Here is a 12,372-nt window from a genome sequence, read left to right as displayed (position 1 = left end):
TCCAATTTGCAAGAACCATCAAACAACCCACGCGAAGTCCAGTCTCACCTCTTCACACTTCGTTTCTCCAACTTCAACCATTGATCTTCCCAAAAGCCCACTCCGCCCTTGACAACGAATTTCCCTGGCCGACTTTTATCTACGACGGGCGTGAACGTGCGAAAGAACTGAAGCGGCGCTTTGTACAACTCCATGAGCGCGATGTCTTTGCCCAGGCAGACCCTCGCACCGTATCCAAACGTCATGCTGTATTTATTGTACAGCTTTGTCTGCTCCTCGTCCTCAAGCCATCGCTCGGGACGGAATTCACACGCGTCAGCACCATAAATGGCTGTGTCGCGGTGCACGAGCCATGGATTGCATGTGATCTCCGTGCCAGCTGGCACAAATTTTCCGTTCAAAGTAATACCCGCAGGTCCAACCACACGAGGGCAAATGGTGGGCGCGGATGGGCAGAGACTAGATCACATCAGAGATGAAAAACAAATGGTATTGATGAGACGTACCGCATACTCTCCTTCACGCACGCCACATAGTACGGGCAGTGTTGAAGCACCTCGCCGTACTTTGGTATCTCGCTGAGATTACCGCTGCGTGTCTGCTCATCTATCTCGGCCATCATCTTATCATAGACCTCTGGCTTGCCCATGATGTATGCCATCATGGCCTGGAAAGCCGTACCTGTTGTATCTGCTCCCGCGAGCAAGACCAATAGGATCTCGGCCTTGATATACGGGATCTCGAGTGACTTGCCATGATCATCTCGAGCATCCATGAACGTTTGCAAAAGGTCTACTCGATTTACCTTGCCCTCCTCGATGTCGCGCAGGCGCTGATGCATCAGCTTGTCGCGAAAGCGCATCAACATTCCAATACCGGAGTCGTCTTCCGGCTTCGCTATCAGATATTTGTCCAAAGGCGTCTTCTTGATGAAGTTGGTAAACGGCCAGAGTCGCGCCATGAGGCCAAACGGAACTAGACCATCGTGAAAGCCTTGAATGAGCCCACCAACATCGCTCCCACTTTCAACGAAGCCAAATGGCGCACCGAATCCGACTTCAGAGATGATATCGTACGCCATGTAGACTGCCCAAGGCGCAAAGTCGAACTCTTCACCCGTTTCTGCGAAGCGCGAGGTGAGTTTGGCTAGCCATTCGCTAATGCGATGGTCGATCAGTGGCTCCATTTTCTTGACGTTGCTGAATGCGTACGGTCCGGCCGCGATCTTCCTGTAGTGTGCGTGGATCTTGTGCTCCTTCATGTTGAACAAACTTTCCTGCTCGCCAAAGCTGCCGGTAACGTAGTGATCGCTCTTGTTCGCCTGACGAGTGTAGACCTCTGGCAACTTTGTCGCGTCCGAGACGAGTAGGAGGGTGGGTGTGATGCGCAAGACTGGGCCATGTTTTTTGTGCAATGCAAGCTCGATTTCGCATTCGTCGCGCTGTACATTGTGGTAAGCAATCCAGAGGCGCGTAACACTGGCCCAGAATGGACCGGGGAAGTGACGGAGGGGGTGGAAGAAACGATAGTGGATGATTTGGTAGAGGAAGGTGACGGGAAAGTAGGAAAGAAGAAGAAGGACGATGTTGAGCGGCGTGAGAAGAGCTACGAGCTGAGAAGACAAAGACATGTCGGCTCCGCGAGTGATCCAGATCTATAGAAAAGAGCAGGGGGGATTTAACTTATAAAGTGCTCCATTCTTCTACGAATCTCATCCGCCTACGCGTCCGCACGTCTTTGGGCGTTAGAGGAACACCTGCATTATTCCTAGGCGTCACATAATCGCGGGCCATCTGGTTGTGGAGTGACAAAGCACTTAAATTGGTCTCATACGCCGAGTTATGCCCAATGCCGTTAGTCAAGTGCGGCTGGAGCGGACCTGGCTACCTTTACCCATGGTGCCGTCTTACCCCACTCGAATTGCTATGCGAGGCTGCGCTACTACTGACTTACAGGCAGCTAGAAGAGCACCGTCACAAATGGAGACGCAGCATCGGAATACCAAAGCGCGTCACTTAGATCGCACACCAGGTGCTGCAGAGAATTTCACGCGCTGTGTCCGAAACCTGTGAGCACTTATTAGGTACATATCCAAGAGCACCTATGGTAACCCTGATGGTTCTGCCTGAAGACGTCCACATCAAGTCAATGACTAATCATGACAAAAGCGGGGACTCGCTAGAATTACATGCAGGTAATGTGAGTCCGGGCGACCAGATCATTCATCCCTTCTTAGTCGAATACTACCCAAGTATTATGCCAAGTAAAGTACATGCATCACGCCTCCACTTCTATCATCCGCTCGAGAGCCTGTCTCGCCGCATCCCTAGCTGACGGCTCGACAAGGTCGTTATCTCGATAGAATGCAAGTTGCGCCTTCCAAATCCCCCAATTCTCCTTACTCCACGTATCCCGTGGGTTGTCCTTGTCCGTCTTCTCCTTCTTGCTGCACTGTACATAAACCCAGCACGCCTCGTCCGGCTCCAGAAGCCATTGCACTGCAGCCTGGATTCGGAATCCCATGTCAGCCGGCCGTATTCCTTCCTGTACCTTTGGGGTCGGAAGGCTGTACTTCTTCCCTTTTGGTAGGATGCCGCGTAGACCACAGAGGAACGAACAATCGCTGAAACCAGTCATGGTAATTCGTGCCAGGGCCGATTGGTAGTTTCGCCAACGTAGAAAAGCTTCACTGCCCAAAACCTCGAGGCCAGAGCCCACGCAGTCGATCTCTGCATGAACAAAGTCAGAGGGACGCGGCAAAACATAGTTGATGGCCAGGAAGCCGACTTACTGGCAGCATGCACACGAAACGTGTCTGGGTCAATAACGCCGCGCGGCCAGAGCGAGATACTCTCAACTTCTTCCAAATTAGTGGTATTGGTGAATGTTTCCGGAGCTTGATGTAAAGGCATCGCCATCAATGCCTCAAGGAAGGCAATCAAACGCGTCTGGCCCGCCTCGTGCGGCGCAAAGATAGTTCCAAGGCTCGGGAAACCCTTGAAGAAGTGTTCCACATAGCCACTGGCGTTGGGTGTGTTTGAGCGGCTCACTGTTCCGTATGCTGTCTTTTCGATGACGCCAGGTCGACTGCGAAGTTCCTCTAGTTGGCGCGTGGACTCGCCTGTTACCCAGGCATCAAGGTCATGAGCAGCTTCGGCAGCATCTTTGGTTCCGTCTGCTAGTGCTTCTAGGAGTGTCTTGCAGAAGATTGTGTCTGCGTCGATGTTATTTTGGTAGAAGGAGACGTCCAGAGGTAATCGAGTTGCTGTTGTGCTAGCCATATTTCTTGACATCTATTCAGAGTATTCAGAGGGAAACTTGGAAGGTCTAGCAATAGAAGAAATTCTATCAACTCGGAGGGTTCCAGGGTAATTTTGTTCCCGAACACAGGATCTGTATGACGTCATGGGGTAAGCATGTCAGCCTCACAGGTAAAGTCTGAAACTGTGCATAGCCACACTCGTAAACAGAAACGGATCATTATTAGTCCCCACGGGCACAAAGCCCTGCAAAGTTCCACAAGGCAAACACGTACTAGGTGAACTCACCGGGGCTGTTTCTCACTAGTCCATGGGGCCACCAAATTTGGTTCCCACACAGTGAGCTGCCCCTTTCCCCACTTCTCAAGATCTCCAGTCAGCCATCTGCGGACTCCAAAATCCCCAACATGATTCTGTATAGTATCCCGAGACACACGCCGGAGAACGAAGCTGCATCATTCTTCCTTCATGACGTCTCTGGCGCAGAATCAAGGGGGCCATGTTTTGGACGAGGAAAGACACATGTATAAGAAGGCCAGTCTCCGTCAATCGAGAAACAATCTATCCAAAGTAAACTAAAACCTTTTCTCCACCTCACCGTCTAATCTCCAACCTCACATTTCCTGCCTTCCGAAACATCTATCACAATGTACTTCACCAAGACTATCTTTCCTTTGGCTCTTGTTGCCGCCCCCATCTTCGCTCTACCGGTTGATGAGAGCAGCAATGACCTAGTGGCCCGCGCCAATAAGTACACCTGCAAGCCAGAAAACAACGAATCAGATGTCAAGTCTTTCACTGTCAGCGAAAAGCGTGCCAAGGAACAGGTGAAGGTGGCCATGTTTACGGCCGGCACCTCTGGTGATCCTCACCAATACGGCAACGGAGATGGCATCAAGTGGGGTGTGAAGGGCTGTGATAAGAAGGGTGAGAAGAAGAATCAGCTCTACGAGTGTAAGTCATTTCTCGTCCTCAGAGAGCAATGCAAGTTAAACTTATCATAGATCCGATCTTCTGGGACACGGCAAATATGGAGTGGAAGAAAGACGAACTCTCCAAGACTCAGGAAAAGACCCCGCTGCGCGTCGTCTACTTCGAAGACAAGGGTAACAGTAACCGTCCCAAGATCTGTGGCGTCATGACCCACTCCAAGGTTGGAAAGAACTTTCAGGGCACGGCATTTTTCCAGAAATGCAAAGACTAGAGCAGTCGAGATCGATAGGGTCCATCCAATACCCTGCGATTTGCTTTGGACGGCTAAGCAGTCACGTCTGGGGTTTACCCTTGTATTATTTTCTGCCAGCCAGACAAGCCAGTCTCCCTGCATTTTCACTCTTCCACGGCACGGGGCCTTCTTTAGCTAGCCCTCTGTCTTTCTAAGCTCGGCCTAATTCTTTCTACATAGTCGGCACGCATCTTTTCTCTCAATCAATCATCGATTTTACAACATTGCTTACCTAACAACTTCTATCGAATTATGTTGCCGGATTGGAACCGAGTCATTTTGTGCAAAATTTCACTCCCTCGAATGTTCCTGGTAGATATCAAATGCAATCATAACGGAGAAAAGAGTAAATCTATCTTTTTATCGTGTTTTTGGCTGCCGATAGCCATAGTTCGCTGTCTCTGAACAACTCTGCGCCTGGGCATAGCTGTAAGAAGACGTGCGAAAAGGCCAACACACCAATTATAAGCAGTATATAGGTGCAATTGATTCAAGCTGTGTAACTTCAAGATTGCCTCAGTAATTCGTGGCGTACTGGTAAGCTATTAGATCTATCCGAGCTCCTACATTAGATCATGGATGCGCTCGGAGAGTAGGCTTAATTTGGATAGAGCGCACAAATTATCGAAGCACCTGTCGTTGTAGGTAACATTATTTCTTGCAATTGCGCCGATGGTGAGACGAGACATCCCTTGCTGTGCTTCGCTGTATCTGGATCTAGTACGCGAGAAGACGTGAGATACCGGTGCTAATGATGACATAGCGAACCGTTCTAAACTTGCAGTTGTTGTAGTTATAAGATCTGGGACATCTCACTCCTCACATATATTGAAAAGCGTTGGAATGCAGCCGTTGTGAGGTATTGATAACCCCGTGGTCAAACACTACTTTAATCACGAATCTTAAAAGCTTCTGCGCATTGATTTCTGTACGATCAATCGACTAGAGTGTACAAGAATTATAATTCAGAAAAGGTGATACAACCTTTGTAATTGATGTCATAGTATATTTTCAGACCTGGGATACAGCATGGGCGATATAGCCGAGCATGACTACTCCGTACAAGCTTTGCTTGACCTTTCCAGATGTGGTGCCGTCGACGATAGCCACATAAGTTGTCAGAAGATCCTTTGACGTCACTCTGGTGTTGTCACTCATGCAGCTTACTACTCTAATGCCGATCTGGACTGACTTTAGTACCTTACTGAGGCGCCGGAAGTTAACACAATATGCGGGGATAGCCTATATACTAGCTAGGTAGCCTTACCCGCGGCCACATATCGAGCCGGAGAGATATCCGACAGCAGCTTTCAAAAAAGCTGATCTCGTTGCAAATAGGCAGATCATAATGCTAATTCCAATTTGCATCCTAAAAGGACACCAGAGCCAGGCGGGCAGCTGCATCAAATGAACCCAAAAAAATGGTGCCCAAATTAAAGTTTTTAATCAACATCGCCGGCAACTTCCCAAGAATCACGAGCTGCAATCATTTGGGGACAAAGCCACGACCCTCTACAGACTTCAACTGCTTGCTGTCTTCTCCCATCTGACTCGCTACCGCTCACGATGTGGAGGTGTTCCGTTTTGGCATTGTTCGCCGTGGCCGCAGGTAAACACATCCATTCGATATACCCTTGGCGAAGAAACTTATGATCAAAGGCCAGACGACACTCGATCAGCCGCCTGGTCCAAATACATAGCCTCCAACATCGACGTTGGCATCCACGCTCAACCTTGCACCCAGCGTCACGCCCAATGTCGCGAACCCAAATGCGCCAGATGCGCAGGAGCTTTTTCCCGGCTACAAAGCTGTCAACGTTGTCACTTCCGACAATACTATCGCTGCAGATCTGTCCCTTGGCGGCACTGCATGCAACGTGTATGGCAATGAAATTTCGGACCTCGTCCTTGAAGTACAGTATCAGAATGTCGCTCAGGTCAACATCAAAATCTACCCCAAATACATTGCCCAGTCTAACAGGTTCTTGTACATCTTGGACGAGTCCCTTAGTCCCAGTGGCAGTATCTCTCCTGGATGTACTGTGAACAACAGTGACTTGACGTTCGAGTGGACTAATGATCCTACTTTCCAATTCAAGGTCACACGCGCACAGACCGGCGAGGCAATCTTTGATACCTACGGCCAGAAGATCGTTTTCGAAGACCAATTCCTCGAGCTAGTCACGAACATGGTGCCGGAGTACAATATCTACGGACTGCCAGAGGCGATACGCGGCAGCTTTCGCCTTCCGAATCAGTACACTCAAACTTTCTGGAATCAGTACAACGATATGAACGATCAACCGATCGATGCTAACATGCATTCCACGCACCCCGTGTTTCTGGAAACCCATTACGGTAATGGCTCTTCCAAATCTCACGTCGTGTATGGTCGCAACCTTCATGGCCAAGAGTGGCTTCTGCGCCCTGATCGCGTCATCTATCGCACGATCGGTGGGAGCTTCGACTTCTACTTCTTCAGTGGCCCTTCGCCCACAGAGGCTTTGGCACAGCAGCAGCTTGGAGTCATTGGCACACCTGTTATGCAGCCTTACTGGGCACTTGGGTTTCATCAAGTTCGGTGGGGCCATCAGAACTGGACAGTTTTACAGGATATCATCGACGGCTACGCAGCTGCAAACATCCAGCTCGAGGCTATCTGGAACGATTTGGATTACTTGTTCCAATATCGGATCTTCTCCCACGATAATAACACATATCCTATCGGCGAGGCCATAGAATTCATCGCAAGATTGCATGCAAATGGGCAGTACTGGATGCCCATCTTAGACCCTAGCGTTTATGTACCCGCACCAGGTAACGTTACTGATTCCAACCCCACATACGACCGCGGCAAAGCCCTTGATCTCTATATTAAACGTGGGGAAGGGTACGCTGATGACTACATCGGCATTCAGTGGCCAGGGTTCAGCGTATGGCCAGACTTTCTGCACAATGCGACCCAGGACTTCTGGACGAACGAGATGAAGCTTTACCACGACCAGCTTCCCTTTGATGGTTGGTGGCTCGACATATCTGATATGTCATCCTGGTGCACTGTTTCTTGCGGGACGGGAAGACTCTCAAGCAATCCAACCCATGTGCCTTTCAAGCTGCCCGGAGAGCCTGGCCAGATCAATTACGACTATCCTGAAGCTTTCTGTCAAATGAACGCGACCGAAGCAGCGTCTGCGAGCCCGCGAGCGTGTCGCAAGCGTCTGCTTACCCTCTGCCTACTACGACTGTAGGCACAGCGACTGTGGGGTTTACTTCGGCCACTTCTGGGGTCCGGAACGTTACATTTCCACCATATGCCCTGAACCTGACACTCGAAGGGCACTCTCTCCTGCGCCAGGCTGTCGCTCCATATGCCACGCACAATGACGGGTACAACACAACGGAGTACGAGTTGCACAACACGTACGGCTACGTCTCTGGGAAAGCAACATATGCCGCCCTTTTTGTCTGTGTTCCTGGGAAAGCGGCCTTTCTGGATTGCGCGATCAACATCACCCGGTTCAGGTGCCATAACAGGCCACTGGGGCGGCGACACAAACTCGCGCTGGGGCAACGTGTACATGACCATTCCACAAGCGTTGACCTTCAGTGTAGCTGGCATCCCTTACTTCGGTGTTGAGATGTGCGACTTGAACGGGAATGTGGATATGGAGCTCTGCACTCGATGGATGCAACTTAGCGCTTTCTTTCCTCTGTATCGCAACCACAATTCACGCAACACCATTGCACAAGAGGCCTTCAGGTGGGCAACCACCGCCGAAGCCACTCGACGCGCGATGGACGTGCGCTTTCGCCTTTTGCCGTGCCAGTACACACTTTTCTATGCAGCACATAAGCGTGGAGAAACCGTGTTGCGGGCATTGTCATGGAATTTCCCTGACGACGAGTCGCTCAAGAGTGTCGATAACCAGTTCATGCTCGGACCTTCCATTTTGATTATGCCAGTCCTGGCTCCGCTCCTACGTACCTCACAGGGAGTGTTTCCAGGTGTGCCAGATACACGCTGGTACGATTGGTACACGCTCAAGAAAGTGCAGGCGCAGCCGGGCCAGAATGTGACACTAAACATGGCAGTTTCGTGAAGACGTCGACTGACGTCCGAACAGTTCTCATTCGCACAAGGCTACCTTGACAACATCGGTGACTCGGCTCCTATAATGACACTAACGCGTTGGCAGACATCACAATCGCTGGCTGGTCGACGGATAGCGGTCATGATGGATGCAGTGGGATTAGTATCATGTGTGCTAGGAGGAGCGTAGACGCAGGTAGCGTTAAGATCACAAGCAGCAACAGTGCTGTGTTTGTGACGGGGCTGAAAAGTATAAAAAAGGCTTTTCATGCGAACTTGACTATTACCTTTACCTATATATGCTCCTATACCGACTGATAGTTCGGCATCGAGTAAGCTAGCAGCTACTTCATCAATACCAGATTTTCAAGAGTACTCCAGCGGTCGAACTGAGATCAGGTGAAGATATATTCTAAGATATGGTTATAGTTCGACCGTTCCAATCCCTCGCTTTGCTTTCTGTTTACTTTCCTTTCCCTCGTTTTTCAAAAGTCCAGCGCCTTAACACTCGCGATTGCGAAGCCGAAAAGAGCAAGCATGAATACAGCGACGGCAAATCCTCCCTACAAATCATGCATGAATATAGCCCAAGCTATTCCAAACACTACGCTCGCCAGTGTGCCTGAGCATGCGACTCCGAACAGCTTGAACTCATCTACACAGGTGACAATGTCAATGCCCCAGCCAGTGCTACTACCAGCCGTGGGGCAGGGCTCAAGTTTGTCATTCTTGCGCTTCGGGATGTTTTGAAGCAAGACGGAGTGCGATACAGCTTCTTCGGGGTTCATAAAAAAGTGCATCAGCAAGTTGGGGCCAATTGGAGGAATAATTTCAGCTGGCATGGGCAAGTATTCGTACTCGTCCTTTCGTGACTCAGGAGGAATGTCGCCTGTCCGCTGTATATCAACGAGTTGCTGGTGGTATAGGCGGAACTTTAGAAGCGTACTAGTCAGCTTTGTGGTATGTATGGTCCTCAAGGGGACCATGAGCATTCTCACCTCAACAAATCGCAAAGCAGCAGGTCTTTTGAACGAGAAGAACTGGTAGCAGTTTCCAGACTCAATATAGCGCTTTCGCAGAGCCCTGAAGAATTCCACATCAGTGACAATCTTGCAGGACTGCAGAGGATGCATCCGTGTTGCGTAGCGCGCACTAGGTATGCACCAATGTATGAAATTATGGATGTGCGAACTAGGATTCGTCCTAGATTCGCAGACATTCTTTCGATAGAATTCCGTTTGTGAACTCGGAACATGATGCTGTGGTAAATGTGCTGTGGATTTCATTGATCCAGCGCTGAAAGACACAAAAATGTTTCTGAGGAACGAGCCTGCTTTGTTTTGTTTTGCATTTTGCTTTGATGCTGCGTGCTGATAGTTCTGTTGCACCGCAAGCTGTCTTAGCTGCCTGACTTTCATCGTCAAACCACCGGTATATAGCTCGGTGTAGTCATCGGCGATGGCCTTTTCGCAGGTCTGCTTGCCTTCAGTCGATACATAAGAATTGAGGACTCTGAAACTTACACACTGATACGACAGCCTTCCAGTGTCTACTCGCTCTTTTTCAGGCGGGCTGGTCATCCACAGGTTAAGCAGATATCTTGATTCCAATATTAGTGCCCTCGAAAGCTTTGTATCTGGGACAGCAACTGCTGTAGTCAAGCTTAGAAACGCGTTGCTTGAAGTCGTAAAATTTTCGAACATTTCGTACTTCGGGTCGACGGCCAGACTATTCATTGTGCCAAAGGATTTCCCAATCCTACTCTTGCTGACCATTAGAGGGTAGAAGCGCCATAGCGGTACGTCTTGTGTCCAAAAATCCTGAACTTGGACAGCAAGCACATTGACGTTGCGTTGGAGAGTTTCAATATCAGCACCCTCAGAAGCGGACAATTTATCACTAGCGGCTTCCTTAGCAAGCGCGTGAAGGAATACTTCCGACAGAGACTGTATTACGTTTTCAGCGTTCTCGTCGGTAGTGACCCATTTGGGTGGATGTAAATGCTTTTTCAAGATATTGAGCATTTCTCCTCGAGGGTCTCGGGCATTCTTCGTGAAGTTCTTGACGTTGTCTTTCAGCTCACAACCTATGCGACTGCACCACACCTGCGGCGGGCTTTGGGGCTGAGTCCTCACGCATGTCCGAGAATATCTGCCTGTCAGCCAAATTTAGCCCGATTTCTGCGAGGGCCTAAAGTCGCACTGTGGTTTTCTGCTTTCCCATACGCAACGATGGAAACCGTCGGGTCATGTAAGAAATGCCTGAAATGATGCACCGAGAAACATGAAATTCCTTATCCTGTCGAAAGGAGGCATCCACCTGGGATCTGGTTCATCCGCGCTCACAGTCTGCAGGTTGTCTGTGGTTTTGCATCGTGCTTCTTCACTTGCACGGTCTGTTAGATTGAATTTCTCGCAAATATGCGATGAGAGATAGCGTATGCGACTTCTAAAGAAGGCGCAGGCATGGTACTCCACAGTATCGTCGGCGTTCGTGCGTATATCCATCTCAAATGCTCTCAGGAAAAACTGGACGTCCTTCATCTCAGATCGGGTGTGATTGTTCTTGTGCTGACCGATCAAGTTCTCCCATCGTAACAACGGGTCTTCTATTAGGAATTGGAGTATATCCTGAATAGTATCCTCCTTGGCAGAGATGAACGATGTTGCTCGGCTGACCGCGACCTCGTTGGAGAAAACGCTAGATACATTGTCCGAGTCATCAGAGGAGTCGTTATCAGTAATCAAGGTCGGGATTTTCGCTTGAATCTTCTGCCTTTGATAATCATGTAGGCCGTCGTGTGAGCTGTACGAGAACCCCACCAGGGCCGTCTTTTCTTGCACGCTGTGCCCTCTTTGCCCATATGCTGAGCACGGATCGATTGAGTGCTGGTGATACAAACAGCGACATGCCCTATATCTTTCCACGACTTGGTAATACATCGCACGCAGTAAGAGGCTAGTACGACTTCATTAAATCAGAAGTGAGTGACGAGGAAAAGCGGAATTTGCGTCTTATGTCTATACGTACTATCCCAGTCAGTGCCAAGAACTCCGGTCAACCGGCGACTGCATAAAGTTTTGATTCGTCGATACGATATCTTGAGTGCACATGCTGTTGGCCGCCTTTATCAATTGTCTCAAGCACAATAAACGTACTCGCCGTTGCTGGGTCAAAGTTGTTTTGGTCGGTTTTGGTGCTGTCTTATCGGGAAGTCCTAATAGCTGCACAGAACCTTCCAGTTGTTGCTACGGCCTCAGGACTCCAGGAGTGATTCTGACCTACGCAAGCCTGCCCGCCATAGTTGCTCACCCTGTCTCTGATAACATAGGATCACCCTCTTCCGTTCGATGTTCAGAAAGTGTCAAGAGGCGCCGCTTCCCCTTCGTCAACTTCTGGCGCGACGACTTCTTCTTCTGTAGAATTACCCTCCTTCTCACACGCTTGACGCTGCTTCAGTGCTCAATCGTCTCAAAGTTTATTCCTTAGGAGACCAGAAAAGATTTGTTCAGCAACAACAAACGGTCACCGAGCTTGATGCTCCTTGTAACGGGGACATTAGGTCGCAGATAGCTACCTAGATAGCCTCATCCTCTCTTTGATTCGACTTTTCGTCTGTGTAATTATTGTCTAGGAATTATTTCAGCGGCATTATGTAGTGTTTTCTTCTCTGATAGCTAGGTAATGGTGTATCCTTTTCAAGGTAAATACCGCAGCGCACCACTATTACTTTCTCAACATTCGAATCTAATTGTCCCTGCACGGGGTATGATCTTCGTCACCCTTCATCAATGTAT

The 12,372-nt window shown here is 49.5% G+C and overlaps 5 protein-coding genes across 5 annotated transcripts; 2 read left to right on the top strand and 3 right to left on the bottom strand.

The window, feature by feature from the left end:
* Positions 1-44: 44 nt before the first annotated feature.
* On the bottom strand, positions 45-1,630 carry SNOG_02184 (hypothetical protein; the record flags this gene model as incomplete). Its single annotated transcript, XM_001792747.1, has 2 exons — positions 45-459; positions 507-1,630. 2 exons carry the CDS (start codon positions 1,628-1,630, stop codon positions 45-47), a joined length of 1,539 nt encoding a protein of 512 aa, XP_001792799.1.
* Positions 1,631-2,277: 647 nt separating this feature from the next.
* SNOG_02183 (hypothetical protein) lies at positions 2,278-3,281 on the bottom strand (the record flags this gene model as incomplete). The annotated part of the gene is made up of 2 exons (XM_001792746.1): positions 2,278-2,729; positions 2,792-3,281. The coding sequence occupies 2 exons, from the start codon at positions 3,279-3,281 to the stop codon at positions 2,278-2,280; spliced, it is 942 nt and encodes a 313-aa protein (XP_001792798.1).
* A 626-nt stretch (positions 3,282-3,907) lies between these two features.
* SNOG_02182 (hypothetical protein) lies at positions 3,908-4,464 on the top strand (the record flags this gene model as incomplete). The annotated part of the gene is made up of 2 exons (XM_001792745.1): positions 3,908-4,214; positions 4,265-4,464. The coding sequence occupies 2 exons, from the start codon at positions 3,908-3,910 to the stop codon at positions 4,462-4,464; spliced, it is 507 nt and encodes a 168-aa protein (XP_001792797.1).
* A 1,587-nt stretch (positions 4,465-6,051) lies between these two features.
* On the top strand, positions 6,052-8,585 carry SNOG_02181 (hypothetical protein; the record flags this gene model as incomplete). The annotated part of the gene is made up of 3 exons (XM_001792744.1): positions 6,052-6,090; positions 6,186-7,701; positions 8,020-8,585. The coding sequence occupies 3 exons, from the start codon at positions 6,052-6,054 to the stop codon at positions 8,583-8,585; spliced, it is 2,121 nt and encodes a 706-aa protein (XP_001792796.1).
* A 553-nt stretch (positions 8,586-9,138) lies between these two features.
* SNOG_02179 (hypothetical protein) lies at positions 9,139-10,714 on the bottom strand (the record flags this gene model as incomplete). The annotated part of the gene is given in 5 exon segments (XM_001792743.1): positions 9,139-9,464; positions 9,522-9,693; positions 9,883-10,087; positions 10,286-10,661; positions 10,681-10,714. 5 exon segments carry the CDS (start codon positions 10,712-10,714, stop codon positions 9,139-9,141), a joined length of 1,113 nt encoding a protein of 370 aa, XP_001792795.1.
* Between the last annotated feature and the right edge of the window lie 1,658 nt (positions 10,715-12,372).

The sequence above is a fragment of the Parastagonospora nodorum genome, assembly GCF_000146915.1.
Source record: "Parastagonospora nodorum SN15 chromosome Unknown scaffold_3, whole genome shotgun sequence".
Lineage (NCBI taxonomy): Eukaryota > Fungi > Ascomycota > Dothideomycetes > Pleosporales > Phaeosphaeriaceae > Parastagonospora > Parastagonospora nodorum.
This window is presented reverse-complemented; position numbering and strand designations above follow the sequence as displayed.